At 39.4% G+C, this 19,193-nt stretch overlaps 1 protein-coding gene across 1 annotated transcript in view; it reads right to left on the bottom strand.

The window, feature by feature from the left end:
- The window catches only part of adgrg6 (adhesion G protein-coupled receptor G6), a 42,314-nt gene extending 34,888 nt beyond the window's left edge, over window positions 1-7,426 (bottom strand). Inside the window, exons 1-2 of the mRNA XM_038968081.1 lie at window positions 7,381-7,426; window positions 6,037-6,384 (exon numbers count right to left, since the gene is read on the bottom strand). Of these exons, the coding sequence (XP_038824009.1) occupies window positions 6,037-6,384; window positions 7,381-7,426 (394 nt within the window). The remainder of the gene's footprint in view (window positions 1-6,036; window positions 6,385-7,380) is intronic.
- Window positions 7,427-19,193: the final 11,767 nt, after the last annotated feature.

Raw genomic sequence — 19,193 nt, forward strand, 5'->3', positions numbered from 1 at the left:
TACAGAGCTGGGAAGATTGTATCCCCCATATATATAACATTCTATTAGTTGCAAGAATTTTGTACAATAATTTAAATTGAAAAATTCGAAGTTTTGAATCTGGCGTTGTTTTGCGTATCAATTCATACACCATGTGCCATGGAATGGGTACATCGAAAATCTCTTCCCAACTATTTTGCAATTTATATGGCACAGCTGTAAGTTTTTTGGTCCTTAAATGAAATTGGTATATGTTTTTATTTATCACACTTTTCTTTAACCATTTATGTTCTTTAATATAAGGCCGACATACAAGTTCCTTACTTTTATCCCCTTCCACCTGCCTCTTCCATTTTTGTGGTAATGCTGCAATTAATTGGTTGTAATTTTGGGTAGAGCAGACATTTCCATATGTCTGCGTTAGCTGCATGTGTGACATTACTCCACCAGTCCTATTTATGATATCATTCACAAAAATTATACCTTTTTTAAACATTTCTTCGATAAATACAGTTTTTTTATCAATTACTATATTTGAATTTAACCACAAGATTTGTTGTACTATTTGTTCCGTCCTTTCAGGTGGATTAAACTGAAATTGCAACCAACTTTCTAAGGCTTGCTTAAAAAATAAAGATATTTTGGAGATTATTTCCTTTTCAAGCAACCGAAAGTGAGCAGGTGTAATCTGAATAAAGGGAAAAAGGCCCTTCTTGAACATAGGATGAGACATTCGTACCAATCTACTAGAGAACCAGTTTGGATTTAAGTATAACTTTTGTATGACTGATGCCTTTAGTGAGAGGTCTAATGCTTTAATATTTAATAATTTCTGCCCTCCGAATTCATATTCGTTATATAAATAGGCCCTTTTAATTTTATCTGGCTTGCCGTTCCAAATAAAATTGAATATTTTTTGTTCATATAATTTAAAAAGCAGGTCACTAGGTGTAGGCAAAACCATAAGCAAATAGGTGAAATGTGATATGATTAAAGAGTTAATCAGGGTGATTTTCCCACAAATAGACAGGTATTTTCCTTTCCATGGTAGCAAGATCTTATCTATTTTTGCTAACTTTCTATAAAAATTTATTGGAGTGAGATCATTTCTTTCTTTTGGGATTTGTATACCGAGTATGTCCACATCACCGTCAGACCATTTAATTGGTAAACTACATGGCAATGTAAAATGTGTATTTTTTAGTGATCCAATACGTAATATGGTACATTTATCATAATTTGGTTTTAATCCAGAGAGGATAGCAAATATATCTAGATCCTCTAAGAGGCCGTGGAGAGATTCTAGTTGTGGTTTTAAAAGAAAACATGAATCATCAGCGTACAATGACACCTTAGTTTTTAGGCCCTGGATTTCTAATCCCTTAATATTAATGTTTGATCTAATTTTAACAGCTAACATTTCGATGGCAATAATAAATAGATATGCCGATAGTGGACAACCTTGTTTTACTCCTCTAGATAGTTTAAAACTTTCTGAGATGTAGCCATTATTTACTATTTTACACCTAGGGTTACTATACATAATTTTTACCCATTTTATAAGAGATTCCCCAAAATTGAAATATTCTAGGCATTTATATATAAACTCCAGTCGTACTTTATCAAAAGCCTTTTCAAAATCAGCTATGAAAACCAGGCCTGGTGTCCCCGATATTTCATAGTGTTCTATTGTTTCCAGTACTTGCCTTATATTATCTCCAATGTATCGTCCATGTAAAAAACCTGTCTGATTAGGATGAATAATATCTGACAAAACTTTTTTTATTCTATGCGCCAAGCATTTTGCTAGGATTTTTGCATCACAACACTGAAGTGTAAGAGGTCTCCAATTTTTTAAATGGACTGGATCTTTATATATACCACTTGGGTCCTGTTTCAGTAATAATGATATCACACCTTCTTGTTGCGTGTCTGATAATCTATCATTTATATAGGAGTGGTTAAAACAAGCTAATAATGGTCCTTTGAGTATATCAAAAATGTTTTTGTATACTTCCACTGGTATGCCATCCAGTCCTGGAGTTTTCCCATCCTTAAAGGCCCCAATTGCATCAAGTAGTTCCTCCTCTGTAATTAGGCCTTCACATGAGTCTTTCTGTACAGATGTTAATTTTACATTATTATTAGGGAAAAAATCCATACAATTAGTTTCAGTTAGTGGAGATGGAGGAGCCTGAAACGAAAATATATTCTTAAAGTACTTTACTTCCTCTTTCAAAATATCATTTGGTGAATCATGCGTGACTCCATCATTTGTAACAAGTTTTAATACGTTTTTTTTGGTAGCATTTCTATATTGAAGATTGAAAAAGAATTTGGTGCATTTTTCCCCATATTCCATCCAGTTCGCTTTATTTTTGTAATATATTACACTGGATCTTTCTTGAATAAGTTCCTCCATTTCTTTTTGTTTTTCCTCTAACTTATTCTGTGCCTCTATGGTACCGTTTTTATTGTTATCTAACTGTACTGTTAGTCCTTCAATTTCCTTTGTTAATATGGACTCTTTTGATCGAAATTGCTTTTGTTTTATAGATGAGTACTGAATTGCATGGCCTCTAAAGCCACACTTAAAAGTGTCCCATACAATATGGGGATCTGCTGTACCTATGTTATGTCTAAAAAAGTCAGTTATAAATTCTTCTGTCCTAGTTCTAAACAATTTATCATCTAGTAGGCTTTGATTAAATTTCCAATATCCTCGCCCACGTGGAAATTCTGTAAGAGTAATATATATGCCAATTATGTGATGGTCCGACCGCATTCTGTCCCCTATCAAACACTTTTTAACTTTTGGTGCCAGAGAGAATGATATAAGAAAGTAGTCAAGGCGACTAGCTTGATTAAGCCTCCGCCATGTATATCTCACTAGGTCAGGGTATTTAAGTCTCCATATATCCACTAATTCCAATATATCCATGACATTCCTGATTTCCTTAAGTGCCTGAGGGTGATAGTTTGTAGTGTGATTTCCTTTCCGGTCCATAGAGGTATTTAAGACCGTATTAAAATCTCCCACTATAATAATAGAGTCTAGTGTTGCTTGTAGAGTTGATACATTCTTATATATATTGTCAAAGAAGCTTGGATCATCATTATTCGGACCGTATAGGTTAATAAGCCATATATGTTTATTGTCCAATAACATATTTAAAATAATCCATCTACCTTGAGGATCTGTTTGGACAAGTTGCACATTTGGATCAAAGTTATTATTAATTAAAACCATCACCCCTTTTGAATTTCTTTGCCCATGGGAGAAATATATTTCGCCCCCCCAGTTCTTTTTCCACAAAACTTCATCTAAAACTGTCGAATGGGTTTCCTGTAAACAGTAGATATTATAATCCTTCTCTTTTAGCCAGGTAAATACTGATCGTCTTTTCTTATTATCTGCTAAGCCATTACAATTGTAACTGGCTATACTTATTTCACCACTTACCATAATGAGACACACCTTTCAATTATTTTTATCAAAATATATGTTTGTAAACGTCCTATTAAAAAGTAACATAATGATTGAGTGTCTATATAGTTGTACCATGACATTTGCATCTCCACTAAGCAAACCTCCAATTGGTCCCCACTATTCCACCCGCCAAAAGCCCCCATCTCGAGTTGGGTTGTCATCCCAATGACCGGCAGACCACCCCCGACCCCCCGCATCGCACAGCCCCGGACCGACTGGGATCCATCCTTCGAAAAGTGCACACAGCGCCATCCACCGAACCGAAGCAGATCCATTGCCAAATGCATTTCCATCGCCCTCACCTCTATTTTTATTACATATTGCTGTGAATCATCCTCTATAGTCCCTAACATCTTTTACTTCTTCCTTCGCAACAGTTGTGGGATACACACATACACCCACACACATTCAGCCCTTACCCCCACACAACCATAAGCTCACCCTCTCAACAATTGCACCATCCCAGAGCCCAACTCAAGATGGATCATGATTTACAAATGTACTTGCAGTTGCAGCTGCATGAGAAGGCCTGCAAGACCGCGCAAAAAATGAGCATAAATGTAGAGATTTATTTACCATTGTCACATCCTAAATGATGGAGGTCAAATGTACACCTTCTTCCTGAAACACCCACAATACGGTCATCCATTTTGACCATGTTCCCAAGCATCTCCATGCAGTCCGACTTGATTTCGTGCCACCAGGGCCACAATAATATACCCCCTCTCTGAATGTCCGAGTGTGACCCCCTCCCCATGGGTTACTGCAGCTAGTGTTGCCAGCACTGCCACTGCCTGGGTGGGGGCACCCCACCGGAATCCCCACCGGCTAGGTACAAGGTCGTCAAGGTTCTCATTAGCAGCTTTGAGAATTTCCTTGTTTATTATGCTCTCCCTTTAGGGGGCTTTGGCTTTGCAGGACCAACCCTGCCAAGCAGGCTCAGAATCTTGAGGGGGCAGTGCTGCTCTTGGTCCCTGACCTCATTTTGGCTGCATACAGACCGCTTACAGCATGCACATAAAACAGTTAGGGACTTCTCCTTAGTATCTGGGCCATTCATGTGGGTGTCTAGGGTATAGGGCCATGGACCGTACCATTAAAATAGGATAATAAATAATTAGATATAATTTATTTTAAAAATGTAGTTCCCCATGATAGGACAATAAATAAATAAGACGTATAATTCATTATAAAAGTATATCCATCATCTGAACAACATTGAAAGCCCTCTCATACCCGGCCCACAGCAATACACTGGCTCTGGGATATGCAACTATTTCATTACTCACTCACTCAACTTTCCAAACATAACAAATAAAAATAAACACACACCACACCATCCACACATACTGTGCCTTCTGTTTACTTAGTTTTTATCTTCACTATGTAGAAATAGTGCTTGTGTTCAATTAGTTATATATGAAGATTTATAGAAAAGCTATATTTTGTATTGTATTGTTACAATCAATAACCGGGCTTGAATTGTGTTTATTTTCCTCATCTATGAGAACTTTGTAATTTTTAAAATAACCATGGAGTAGTCTTTGTGTCTCTGAACAACTGGTTATCAATATATAGTTTATCAACGACGAGAGCTACTCGTTTCGCTTTTAATCTATTTTCTTTGAAAATTGGATACAGAACTTTGCGCCGTTCTGCAATTTCTTTCGGAAACTGATCATTCATGCCAATTTTGGTCCCAGCAAGTCTTTTACCCAGGCTTTTAACCATTATTTTATCTTTAAATGAAGCAAATTTGGCAACGATTGGGCGTTCGTACCTCTGCCCTCTCTGTCCGAGGCGGTGTACACGTTCAAGTTGGATCTTATCGATAACTTCGCGTGGAATCTGAAGCGCTGCAAAAAGGAACTCTCTAACTACAGATTCAGGAACCTCTCCTTCTTTCTCTTGGATACCTGTAAGTACCAAATTCTCTCTCATGGATCTAGTTTGTATGTCTAGTAAGCATTCCTTCAGAACGGTGTTCTCCTTTTTAATTTCATTCATTTCGGTTTCAATTTTATTGACTGTCCCTTTTAGCGCGTGTGTTTCCTTCTCCAATGTCGCAGCTTTTTCATCACTCATCTCTAGGCTTGCCTTCAACTCTTTTATATCTTTACTAACTAATTCAAGTATACCCAGTTTGTCATTTATTGATTTTAACAGATCGGTTTCGACCTTTACCATTGCCGGTGGTGAGAATATTAAATCATCCGTGTCGGTTGAGGAGTCACGTTTTCGTTTTTGGAAGACATGTTTGTCCTAAGCCATGTTGTTGCTGATTGGTTAGTATAATGGCGAGTATGTTTGATGCTTGTGTAATGTGAAATTCCTCTAAAATGACGTGAGGAATTACTTATAAATACCTGAAGCTTACTGTCATAGAGCATGGCTAAACACTAACATCTAAACTACCACATTCAAAATAGAAAATAAAATGTCATGTAAAAACATTCCAACTATAAACACAAGAAGAAGAATCATAATAACAATAATAACCATAATTAACATAAAAATCATAATCATTCAAATATACCGGTAAAAATGTGCCCGCTTTAAAAACATACCTTGCCTGTAACTGACATTGAATCCGTTCTTTTGGACGCTAGAGTCTGAGTTAAATGACATCTCCATCACATTGCTGGTGGAGTTTAGTGTCAGTCCGTTGGCTGTTAAGCCACAAAATTTCACATCTTGGTTTCCGGTGTTGACAATGACGCGGTCATAGATGCACCCCACGGCCTCCTCGAGATCAAAGTTGAAGAAGGTTATTTGCACAATGAATCCAGCCGGGGCCTGCAGAGTCCACTTGCAGGCCTGACTTTTGGGGTACACTTGGGGGTAGCAGGGGGAGGTAAAGGTACCCTGGGAGTCCGTGAGCACCACAACGCAGTTGGAGTTACTACAGCTCAACACTGCTGAAGCAAAACATGGACATGTTGTCACTACTATACCCCAGCACCAGGGAGTACAGGAATACACCAGGAGACACCAGGACAGGACAGGACAGGCAGTGGAGGAGGAGTCAGGTCAGTAGTGCAACAGTGCAAGGCCAATGTCAGAGGTCAGAAAGACTGTGTTAGTGGACCAATAGAGTCAGACAACAGGGACCCTCTCAAGTTTAGATTTACATGAGATTTAGATTAGGAGTAGCAAAGAGTCAAGAGTCAGTCAGTGAAAAAAGGCCCTAATACTACTTATGCAGTTGAAAAATATATGTTGAGATAATGAAATACCATAGCTATGATTTAAAGGTCACCTAAAGACTATGCACAGGTAAAACATTAATGGGCTGGAAAAAAACCTTCACTCAGAAAACAATGACTTATGTTTATCCAGGTCAGGCTAATGTGTGAGCCAAAACCACAGCAAACATTGGCAGAAACATTTGAGCAAAATACCACTGCAAAGCAACGCAAATTTGTCAAGTGCCATTCTTGATCGGCATTCAACACAAGTTACAAGACCGTCTATTTTATTTAGCATAAATAAACATTAAATGTGAATAGTAATGAGAGCGGTCTGCAGACATCTAAACATAGGCTCAAGTCAAACAAGTACTGTACGTAGCTAGTACAGTCAGAAGACACTCAAAGTCGGCATAATGATGGGATCCCTTTCAGAATTGTTCAAAGTCATCTAACACGGTTATGTAATACAGTCTTCTAGAACTGTAATAAGACAGAATTAAATACAGCAATCTCAATATGGCCAGTAATCGTGCTTGTCTCTTCTCCGTTAGCTTATTGATCCAACTTTTTAACTTGATTGTGAGCAACAGTCTAATTTCTGTAAGTCTTTCTCTATGAAATTTCAGGAACATTTATATTACAATTCAAAAGCCAAACCCTGGATAACACCCATACAATGGAAATCAGCAGTTGTTATGTTGGGTGTTTTCGTTTACTTGCCTAACTCTCTGATCCTGGATCCTGATGGCTTACAGGCAGGAGCCATGTTACCTTTGGGGTGTGATTTCTCTACAAACTGAATCAAAGCAGGTATTAGGAAACCTGGAAGGCAACAATCCAGAGAATTCTACCCTTGGAGAGGGTCGAGGGAACAGTAAGAGCAAATTATCCACTGGCAAAAAAGACTACCAAAACCACACGTTTCTGTTTATTGCCTGATTCCAGTCCAGAGTTGTCGTTGCTTCAGAAAAATGACTCATTAGAAGTGTTATGTACCCCACAATGGATGGCTGATGCAGGGTCAGATTACAGCCTGGTCCTACTGTGGCACTGTTATACCTGCCAACATGTGCCCTCTTCTCAGCCGAGATTGTCAAGAGGGTCCTAAAAACTAAATCCACTGACTCAGGCCGACCAAATTACAGCTTTAAGTGGCTGTTCCTTTTCCTGTTCCAAAAACACCTATTAACGTGCATTCGGAAAGTATTCAGACCCCTTGACTTTTTCCACACTTTTGTTACGTTACAGCCTTATTCTAAAATGAATTAAATAGTTTTTTCCCCCTCATCAATCTACACACAATACCCCATAATGACAAAGCAAAAACTGTATTTTTCATTTTTTTGCAAAAATATAAAAAATAAAACTAAAATATCACATTTACATAAGTATTCAGACCCTTAACTCAGGACTTTGTTGAAGCACCTTCGGCAGCGATTACAGCCTCGAGTCTTCTTGGGTATGACGCTACAAGCTTGGCTCACCTGCATTTGGGGAGTTACTCCCATTCTTCTCTGCAGATCCTCTCAAGCTCTGTCAGTTTGATGGGGAGCGTTGCTGCACAGCTATTTTCAGGTCTCTCCAGAAATGTTAGATCGGGTTCAACTCCGAGCTCTGGCTGGGCCACTCAAGGACATTCAAAGACTTGTCCCGAAGACACTCTTGCATTGTCTTGGCTGTGTGCTTAAGGTCTTTGTCCTGTTGGAAGGTGAACCTAGACATGACTAGTCTCCCAGTCCCTGCCACTGAAAAACATCCCCACAGCATGATGCTGCCACCACCATGCTTCACCGTAGGGATGTATTGGCCAGGTGATGAGCGGTACGCTTGGCATTTAGGCCAAAGAGTTCAATCTTGGTTTCATTAGACCAGAGAATCTTGTTTCTCATGGTCTGAGAGTTCTTTAGGTGCCTTTTGGCAAACTCCAAGCGGGCTGTCATGAGCCTTTTACTGAGGAGTGGCTACCATCTGGCCACTCTACCATAAAGGTCTGATTGGTGGAGTGCTGCAGAGATGGGAGAACCTTTCAGAAAGACAACCATCTCCACAGAGGAACTCTGGAGCTCTGTCAGAGTGACTATCGGGTTCTTGGTCACCTCCCTGACCAAGGCCCTTCTCCCCCGAATGCTCAGTTTGGCCGGGTGGCCAGCTCTAGGAAGAGTCTTGGTGGTTCCAAACTTCTTCCACTGTGTTCTTGGGGACCTTCAATGCTGCAGAAATGTTTTGTTACCCTTCCCCAGATGTGCCTCGACACAATCCTATCTCTGAGCTCTACGGACTATTTCTTCGACCTCATGGCTTCGACCCCCACTGTCAACTGTGGGCCTTATATAGACAGGTATGTGCCTTTATATTAGACAAATCATGTCCAATCAATTGAATTTACCACAGTTGGACTCCAAAGAAGTTGTAGAAACATCTCAAGGATGATCAATGGAAACAGGATGCACCTGAGCTCAATTTCAAGTCTCATAGCAAAGGGTCTGAATACTTATGTAAATAAGGCCTTTCTGTTTTTAATCTTTTTATACATTTGGAAACATTTCTAAAAACCTGTTTTCGCTTTGTCATTATGGGTTATTGTATGTTGATAGATGAGGAAATAAATACATTTAATCAATTTTAGAATAAGGCTGTACTGTAACAAAATGTGGAAAAAGTGAATGGGTCTGAATACTTTCAGAATGCACTGTATGTGAGGCCCAGTCAAAGAAAAAACTATTACTGCCAGCAACATGAGTCTCAAGCATTATCATACATATTCAGGGCTCTAAAGTGCGACCAATTTGGTAGCATATGCAATGAAATATTTTGCTGTGCGACCAGGAGTTTTCAGATAATTATTGTTGTAATGATAAGGTTCGCTGTACATTTGTTTCCTTGTGCCCTAAAGAAAAAAAGAGTGCAGATTCGATAGCTTCAAGATTGCACCATTATAACAACGAAAATGGTTTGCTTCTAGCCCAACCAGGTCAACCGATCTGACCAATATTACCGGCGCAACATTTTTATATTCCTATAGCGGATAGCCAGGACTGCATTTTACTTTCAAAAACCATGTCATGGGCCGTTCTAAAACTACTCACACGTCGTTAACCATTTGTTTACACCTTGTTCTGTCATGTTACCTCATTGGCTAGTTAGCTAACAACCTGGTAACTTTACAAGTATATCCAAACATTTGGGGGAACAGAAAGAAAGGAAAAGCGATATCTTCTTCAGGAGATCAATGATCATAGCAATGTATGAATGACTGATCTGTTGCATGTCCTCATCACAAACTTGAACGTTTATAAAGAGACAGTGTACAATTTAAAGGTCAACTATCCAAACATCCAGTGGTGGAAAGTACTTAAGTAAAAAATACCTTAAGTACTACTTAAGCAGTTTTTTGGGGGTATCTGTACTTCACTATTTATATATATTTTTACAACTTTTACTTTTACTTCACTACATTCCTAAAGACAATTATGTACTTTTTACTCTATACATTTTCCCTAACACCCAAAAGTACTTGTTATATTTTCAATGCTTAGCAGGACAGGAAAATGGTACAATTCACACACTTAACAAGAGAACATCCCTGGTCATCCCTACTGTGTCTGATCTGGTGGACTCACTAAATACACATGCTTCGTTTGTAAATGATGTCTGAGTGTGCCCCTGGCTATCGGTAAATGTGCTTAAAATAAGGAATTTGAAATGATTTATACTTTTACTTTCACTTTTACTTGAGTCATTTTGTATTAAGATATCTTTACTTTTACTAGAGTATGATAATTGGGTAATTTTTCCACCACTGCACACATCCCACCAGCACTGTCTTCTATTCAGGCTGCACTCAATCACATGCCACATCACCTGTCATCTAAATATGAAGCTAACTGCACACATTATCCACTTGTCTTTTTAAAAATCCATCAAAAAGTAACAGCCACACTTCTATTCAAAATAAACATAGATTGATACAGTTATAGTACTCCAAGTGAAAGCTATTATACTCGTATTGATGTAAGGGATTACCAAACAGTCCAATTAATGGCCTAGACATAATTGACTGTGGCACACTGAAACCAGTGCACAGCACCAGAGTGTCTGAGTGGAGGATGAAACGCAGAGTGAGCGACAGCCCCTCTCAGTTGCCTCTAGGATTTATCAGGGCCATAGCCCAATCCCATAAAAGACAGAGAACATTTCTACACCCCAGGTCAACAAGTGGTCAAATATAAGGTACGTGGTGTAAAAGAGTGACTGGGTATCTTCTTTTAACCAGTCAGAATCATTAGTGATTTACCATCTATGTGCAAACAGAGAGAAATACGAGGGAGGACGTTGGGTGTTGTGATGTGATACAGATGTAGAATCTTAATCTGAGCCAGTCTCCTACAGCAGGAAAATAATCCTGTAACAAGAGGAAATTTGAATTATTATGTGGATTATAATTAATGGACATTTTTGTAACGGTTGATACATTTTTCATAAGTGAAAATCAAGTTTGAAATTTCTAAGTGGAAATTACAAACTTTAGAAGCCTTTTTAAATCTCAAATACACTACACGTTGCCACAGGGTGATCAAATTAAGATCTTACATATGTATGGTTTTACAATGAGAAAAACGGAGACAAAAGGAACGGTGAGAGGCTCTGAGCAAACACTGGTGAGGAAGTAACTCCAACGCAAATGATGACCATGATAACCATTGATAGGAGACATGTCAAAAGGGAATTAAGGCTACAATGGTGCGCACTTGTGAGCTCAGGAGTTGTGGTCGGGTTTCTAGATTGATCGAAGGAGAAACAACTGAGTTTTTAAGCATCATTGGTGGCAGAGCTGTATTTTTTTATTACTTGCCATAACAAAAGTGTGCTCAGTGTCTGCAGGTAATTGTTTAGGGAACACCATTGTCATGACAAGTATTAATTCTCCATTCTAATTTCTAAACCCTATGAAATTCCATTATCTCTTTGGTAAACCAAACAAAAACCCATTTCAATGTAAATGTCTGTCTTAACTCCCACAAGCATTTAATCCAACAATTATCAATGATGTATCCTAGCAAATTTACTCTCAGAATGTAGGCGTTGGTATTCACTGTGGTTCCAATTGCACAAAGCAACTGGACTTGTCAGTATCTAAATACGTTTTAAAAAGTTTGTATGCATGCATTTCTATGTAATAGGAGCCCGGCCAATGAGAATGATCCCACTTTAATAATACATTTGACATGCAGTATTAGTTTGATTTCTTTCCGCATGTCATGCTAGCACTTGAATAAGATTAAAATAAGACTGAATTAGAAAAGCAATGTGTGTAAACATCAAAATACTGATTTTGGACGGTCTTGGAATGAGCACTACTGCAAAGAATAAAGGTCATTTGTTTTATTACCCTTTGTTCCTAAATTGACTACTTAGCACATTGGAAAGTCTGAATCTTTCCTGAATCTGTGACCAGTAAGGAGTTCTAACACAGTGGTTTTACATAAAATATGTTACCTTGATCCACTCTGAACATGTTTTTTTCCCTTTTTCCATGTTATGAGAATAGACCCTGAACATGAATTATAAGGAATTAACAGAGCTAATGCAAAACAGACACTCCATGTTATTAAATCATGGTTTTGAAAATGTGAACACATGTTGGAGAGTGTGACTGGATGTCCAGATAGTCAGTCCATCGCCGTTTCACTTCCACAACATTGAGATACATTAGACAACAACAAGGGTGATGCCTCAGCATTTGCATACCAACAGAACTGTGGTTGTGCTGCTGTGGTTACCATTTAGCGGAGTCAACAAGAATCCCTCCCAACAAAATGGTGGCAATTTCATATAATATTTGGCAGGGTCCAGAGAAAAAACAACAGCATGAACAAACTCCCTTCATGGTCAGGATTTAAATAAACAAGTAATGGGATCAACGTTTGACAACTGGACTGGGTCTGTTTTGCAAAGGAGAGTGAAATCACTATTGGACGGAATCATGCTACTGGAATACCCTGCTGTTTTACAGACGTGTGTGTGTGATGCTGTCAGCCACTGGTGTGGTGTGTGTGTGGTGCGCAAGAGGAAAAACAACATGCCAAATGATGTTTACTCAGTTTGTATGTCCCTGTTCACATCCCTCTGAGATGCACTAAGCCCTGACCGCTGCCATGGGCCTGACCAGCCCCCTGTGTACTGAACCACCCTGCACTCACATGGTGCAGAGGACACACACACACACCAATGGGTTTATATACTTTACAGTGAGCTCCAAAAGCATTTGGACAGTAATTTGTAATTTGGACTTTTGTTGTTTTGGCTCTGTACTCCAGCACTTTGAAATGATACAATGACTGTGAGGTTAAAGTGCAGACTGACAGATTTAATTTGGGGGTATTTTCATGCATATCAGGTGAACCGTTTAGAAATAACAGCACTTTTTGTACACAGTCCCCCCATTTTAGGGAACCAAAAGTATTGGGACAAATTCATTTATATATTAAAATAGTCAAAAGTTTAGAATTTGGTACCACATTCCTAGCATGTAATGACTACATCAAGCTTGTAACCAACGTTCCCTCAACTTTTTTGGGGCACTGAGCAAATTTTAGGTCTTGTGAGTGGAAACTTGAACGTTGTGAGAATTTTGTACAACTTCCAGCACGCGTTTACAGTTAACACTGAGGCTGTACCCTTACAGTTTTAGACAGCAGCCAATAGGCTATTGTGGCTATAGCATAATGTAGGCCTCCCAACAAAACCAATGGCGCAAATCCCAACATTTTCACATGGAAATAGGTTTTGATTTTTAAGATATAGCCTACATTAGCCTATATGTCGTGTTCAATGAAGGCCTACATTGAATGAGACTTTTGAAAATGTTTTTACATGATAAAGGGCTAGACATTAATTAATGATTTTTTATGTGGTCTGTAATACCATGGGCCAAATAGGTGACTGTAAATTGCATTGTGTTGTATGATGCAAGAAACCACTTTGCAAAATACAATTAATTATTATTACCATACAGAGAATCAGTGGTGTAAAGTACTTAAGTAAAAATACTTGAAAGTACTACTTAAGTAGTTTTTTTGAGTATCTGTACTTTACTATTTATATTTTTGACAACTTTTACTTTACTACATTCCTAAAGAAAATAGTGTACTTTTTCCCTGACGCCCAAAAGTAGTCATTACATTTTGAATGCTTAGCGGGAAAGGAAAATGGTCTAATTCACACACTTATCAAGAGAACATCGCTGGTCATCCCTACTGCCTCTGATCTGTTGGAGCATACCCCTGGCTATCCGTAAATAAAATAAAAACAAGAAAATGGTGCCGTCTGGTTAGCTTAATATAAGAAATTAGAAATGACTTATACATTTACTTGTACTTTTGATACTTAAGTATATTTTAGAAATTACATTTACTTTTGATACTTAACTACATTTAAAACCAAATACTTAAAAACTTTTACTCAAATAGGTTTTGACTGGATGACTTTCACTTTTACTTTAGTCATTTTCTATTAAGGTATCTTTACTTTTACTCAAGTATGACAATTGGGTACTTTTCCACCATTGCAGAGAATTCGACAATATAGGCCACCCTCTCTGCCTATTGGATTATTTGCATATTCAAGCCTGTCTCAAAATACAACACTGCTCCTTTAATTATGATATATACTTTTTAACTGATTGGGTTTTCAAAGACAGCTTGAAATGTAGCATACACGATTTGTGCTCTTGTAGGAAGCACTCCCCATTGCTGACATCTACGTATCAATAACTGGGCTAATAACTCGCTAACTAGCAAAGAATATCAAGAAATGAGTACAAGCGTGGCTCTGCGCTCTGATCTGACCGCTCGTGGGCTACCCCCACAAATAGAATTCTACTCCGTTGCGCTCTGGCTCTGCCTACAACAAAACCACAGACTCAATATTGCAAAGCTTGATTTGTTTTTGGTTTGTTGCATTGAAATGGGGCGGATATAATGTTGATTCAATCACAGAAAAAACGATTATCTATATAGTGAAAACTAATGGGGCGAACTCGGTGAAGTTCAATCTCTTGCGTCTCTGCCCAGCCTGTGGTATTTCTTCTGCGCAACCAGCCCAGCCTCACATTCAATTCGCGCATATATGTACAAAATGTATTTCAGCAGATTTCGTGCGTTTTTGTGCATTTTTGGGGTGGTTCAATTCGTTTGAAAATACACGAATTTCTGTGCTACTTAATTCGTGCGAAAATACACGAATTTCTGTGCTACTTAATTCGTGCGAAAAGACACGAATTTAACCAGTAGGCGACACACAAGCCGTTGCAACAACCATAGACGCGATCGCCTGTATTTATTTATTTTACGTTATGAATATATAGATATTTTGTCTTTTTTTAACCATTTAACCATAAGAGGTTATATATATATTGTCTTTATTTAATCCCTATTAAAACATTGTGGTTTTATGCCTATATGTACTGTTTTCGATTTTTTCTGAACAGACTTTTCAGGATAGAATGAATGTAAGCAATGCATGATGGTTAATGGTGTTTTATTCGGTTGTAGTTCCATGTATTTCTTAAAAAATAAACGTGTAAACCATTTTTATTGAACAGAATGTAACTGAAAATACAATGGCAGCCTTGCCATTGTCCATCAATAACAAAACATTTTTTTTTCGTATAACATTTGGGGAAACGTATGCAGTCATTGTCGTCTTACATTTTGTTGGCCAACCAAAATTACCAAAACGTTAACCCGTAATAAGGCTAGGGTGGCTGAGTGTAAATACATGGCTCTGAGTGTAAGCACCTTTTCACTAGAAACGTTCTTGTGTTCAAATTACCGTCAGTGCGAAATAGCTAGAAAGCTTTCGTATTTCCACTTGGCTGCACCTACGGTTACGATAACGATAAATCAAGTGCAATACCTGCGTCGACCTGTGTCGAGCAGCAAAACACCGGAAAGCTTCTAGCCTACCGGAAAGTTACAAGAAGAACAAGAATAGTTACCTCATCCGGTCATGTGACACTCTGGATGCCCCCTAAAAGCAATTTCAACCGTTTTGAAAAATGACGCCTGGTAACCCCAAAAAAATACCAGGTGCATGAAAAGTTTGGACTTAGAATATTTTTTGAAAACCTCCATAAATCACTCAGGCCATTGACTCGAGAAGAAAAAACATAAAATATTTTCCAGAAGAAAAAACAGAATATTTTTTGAAAACCTCCATAAATCACTCAGGCCAGCACCCATTGATTTGGGGCGGTAGTATAGCGCTCCCAGAGCGGGTATGGAAGTCTGGATCCCCCCTAAAAGCATTTAAGGCTCTGTGTGTCTTTAAGCACCATACTTTTTCACTCCATCCTTGCTGTGTGTGTGTGTGTGTGTGTGTGTGTGTGTGTGTGTGTGTGTGTGTGTGTGTGTGTGTGTGTGTGTGTGTGTGTGTGTGTGTGTGAGAGAGCTTTTCTTTGACATCTGTTTAGCGAAATTACTGATTTACAGTTCATGAGGGTTGACCGATTCACACATTTAAAGTTTTGGAAAGATCTGACTTTTTTAAACCTTCGAAACAGCACCTATGACCCCATTTTAAGGCACTTCCGGTTGGCACAGGAAGCTATAAGTAAATACATATCCTGATCGGGGTATGCTTTTACAGAATCCTGAGTTTTAAGTCTATACGTTAAGAACTGACTGATTTACACAGGGTTGAATGCACTATATATCACAAACTGCTGGTTGGGTATGGCAAAACACTTTTAGGGTGATTTTATCACTTCCGGTTGCTCCAGGAAGCTTAGAATCAACACAGGTAGACCTCATAGTGGCTTGATGGATTGTCATTGAAGACAGGTTCATAAGACATTCATAACCCACATAGGCTTCAGGTTGAATTTAGGGGTGCAGGCAATGTGTTCCTATGGGGTGAGATGTCATTGTAAACTGTTTGATGTAAACACCTTCTTTTAACTGTTAAGGGTTAATGCCACACGGTCAATGTTAGGCTTGCACAGAGACCTTAGGAACGTTCCTGAGGTCAAATTGTGCTTCTAAACCTTAACAGTTCTCTCTCTGTCTCCCAAAAGCAAAAGACTTCAAATGTAGGTCAAGGGTCATCTTCTTATCACTGTCGCTGCGCTCAGACCGAGCAAGCTACGGTCAAGCGGGGCATCTCGTTGAACTCGGCACGGCTATGGTGATGTCATTTTTAGTGGTGATTTCAGAATGCTATTTTGGTGGTTTTTCACTGTTGAAACATATTGCAAATGCACAAAAGTCAACTAGCAAGTCAGTGTCCATCAGCTAATTAGATATTTTCAGACACCAAACTGATACCATCTGACTCCAAACTCACTTTTTCCAACTCGTTTAGAAGCCAACTATCACATATTTCAGAGCAGGCCCAAAATTCACAGCGCCTTCCATTTAAACCATAATAAAACAAATAATACGTAGTTATGTTCTAGCTGCGGGTCCAGTTTTCACATTATGTTTAGCCCTATGTGAGGCGACCTCGAATCCCAAGTTTCGGCTCGATAGGTCATTCGGTGCCCGAGCAAAACCTTAATTGGTGCTGAAATTCCACTTTTTTCCATGCCTTGCTACGGGGTCCTTGAATGAGCTATCGGACAGAAATGTCGGGGTCCGTCTCTATGGGCCGAGCCGGTTTCAATGCACCTAGTCTTGCAACTCTGGGACTTTTCTAAATGTCACCATTTTGTAATGCTCAAAATGAATTGAAGTCAATGCAAATGCACCGAGGCTTTTTATCGGTCCGAGAACCTTCTAGAGCCACATAACTCACCGTGCTTAATCGACCTGAGCTCTAGAACAGGTTTGTAAAGTTTCAGAACTCTAGGTCTGACGGTTCTTTAAAAGTTCAAACAAAAGTAACTATTGCAGGCACTGTCTGCCTCTAAGCCCCTCAGTGTGTCACTCCATCCTTTCTGTGTGGGTGTGTAAATTTTTCCTTGAAATCTGATGGGATGAATGACTGATTTACAGTTCATGAGGGTTGCCTATTCACATATATTAAGTTTTGGAAAGATTTGACTTTTTTAACCCTTCGAAACAGCCCTTTTGACACCAATTATGGCACTTCCGGTTGGCACAGGAAGCTGAAAGTAAACACATATCCTCATTGGAGTGGGCTTTTACAGAATCCTGAGTTTTAAGTCTATACGTTAAGAACTCACTGATTTACATAGGGTTGAATGCACTATTTCTCTCAAACTGCAGGTTGGGTATGGCAAACACTTTTAGGGTGATTTAACCACTTCCGGTTGCTCCAGGAAGCTTCAACACAGGTAGACCTCATAGTGGCCTGATGGATTGTCATCGAAGACAGGTTCATAAGGCATTATTAACCTACATAGGCTTCAGGTTGAATTTAGGGGAGCAGGCAATGTATTCCTATGGGGAGACATGTCATTGTAAACTGTTTGATGTAAACACCTTCTTTTAACTATTAAGGGTTAATGCCACACGGTCAATGTTAGGCTTGCACAGATCGGGAGGACCTTAGGAACGTTCCTGAGGTCAAATTGTGCTTCTAACCTTAACGGTTCTCTCTCTGTCTCCCAAAAGCTATGAAATTGAGGTCAAAGGGTCATTTGGGTCCTTCTTCTTGTCCCTGTCGCTGCACTCAGACCGAGCTAGCTACGGTCAAGCGGGGCATCTCGTTGAACTCGGCACGGCCTGGAGATAATGGCAATGCCATTGCAGGCTTTGTGTGTCTTTAAGCACCGTACTTTTTCACTCCATCCTTTTATCCCCTTTTCTTCGTGGTATCCAATCGCTAGTAATTACTATCTTGTCTCATCGCTACAACTCCTGTATGGGCTCAGGAGAGACGAAGGTCGAAAGCCACGCGTCCTCCGAAGCACAACCCAACCAAGCCGCACTGCTTCTTAACACAGCGCGCCTCCAACCCGGAAGCCAGCCGCACCAATTGTAACAATACAGAGGCGGATGCAAGATGCAAGCAACGATGGTTTAATGAATACAGTTTACAGCAGCAACAGGACAGACAGACTGTACTCAGACGGAATCCGACCCAGGGACTACGGCGCATATACCGCAGATAGCGTGCTGAGAAATCCAGGGGAATGTGTCCGGATGGGTAGGAAGAAGCACAGAAGATAATCCACACAAGGGCGGCGAGAGAAAGAGCCCAGACACACGACACAACCTCAGGGAAGTAACAATGATCTGACAACAAGAAACCCTGGTTACAGAACATATAAAGGGAAGATAAGTGATTCCAGCTGGCGCAGACAATCAGGCCGAGATTGGTAACCACGCCCACACAAACACGGGAGAGAGAGAGAGAGAGAGAGAGAGAGAGAGAGAGAGAAAAAGAGAAAGAGAAAGAGAAAGAGAGAGAGAGGGAGGCAGTGGATACATGAACCGTGACAATACCCCCCCCCCCTAGGAACGCCTCTTGGCGTTCCCAGGCGAATCTACCTGTCGATTGAAATCATCGATAAGGGAGTGATCCAGAATGTCCCTAGCAGGTACCCAACTTCTCTCCTCCGGACCGTA

This window comes from Salvelinus namaycush, chromosome 29, assembly GCF_016432855.1.
Source record: "Salvelinus namaycush isolate Seneca chromosome 29, SaNama_1.0, whole genome shotgun sequence".
Classification (NCBI taxonomy): domain Eukaryota; kingdom Metazoa; phylum Chordata; class Actinopteri; order Salmoniformes; family Salmonidae; genus Salvelinus; species Salvelinus namaycush.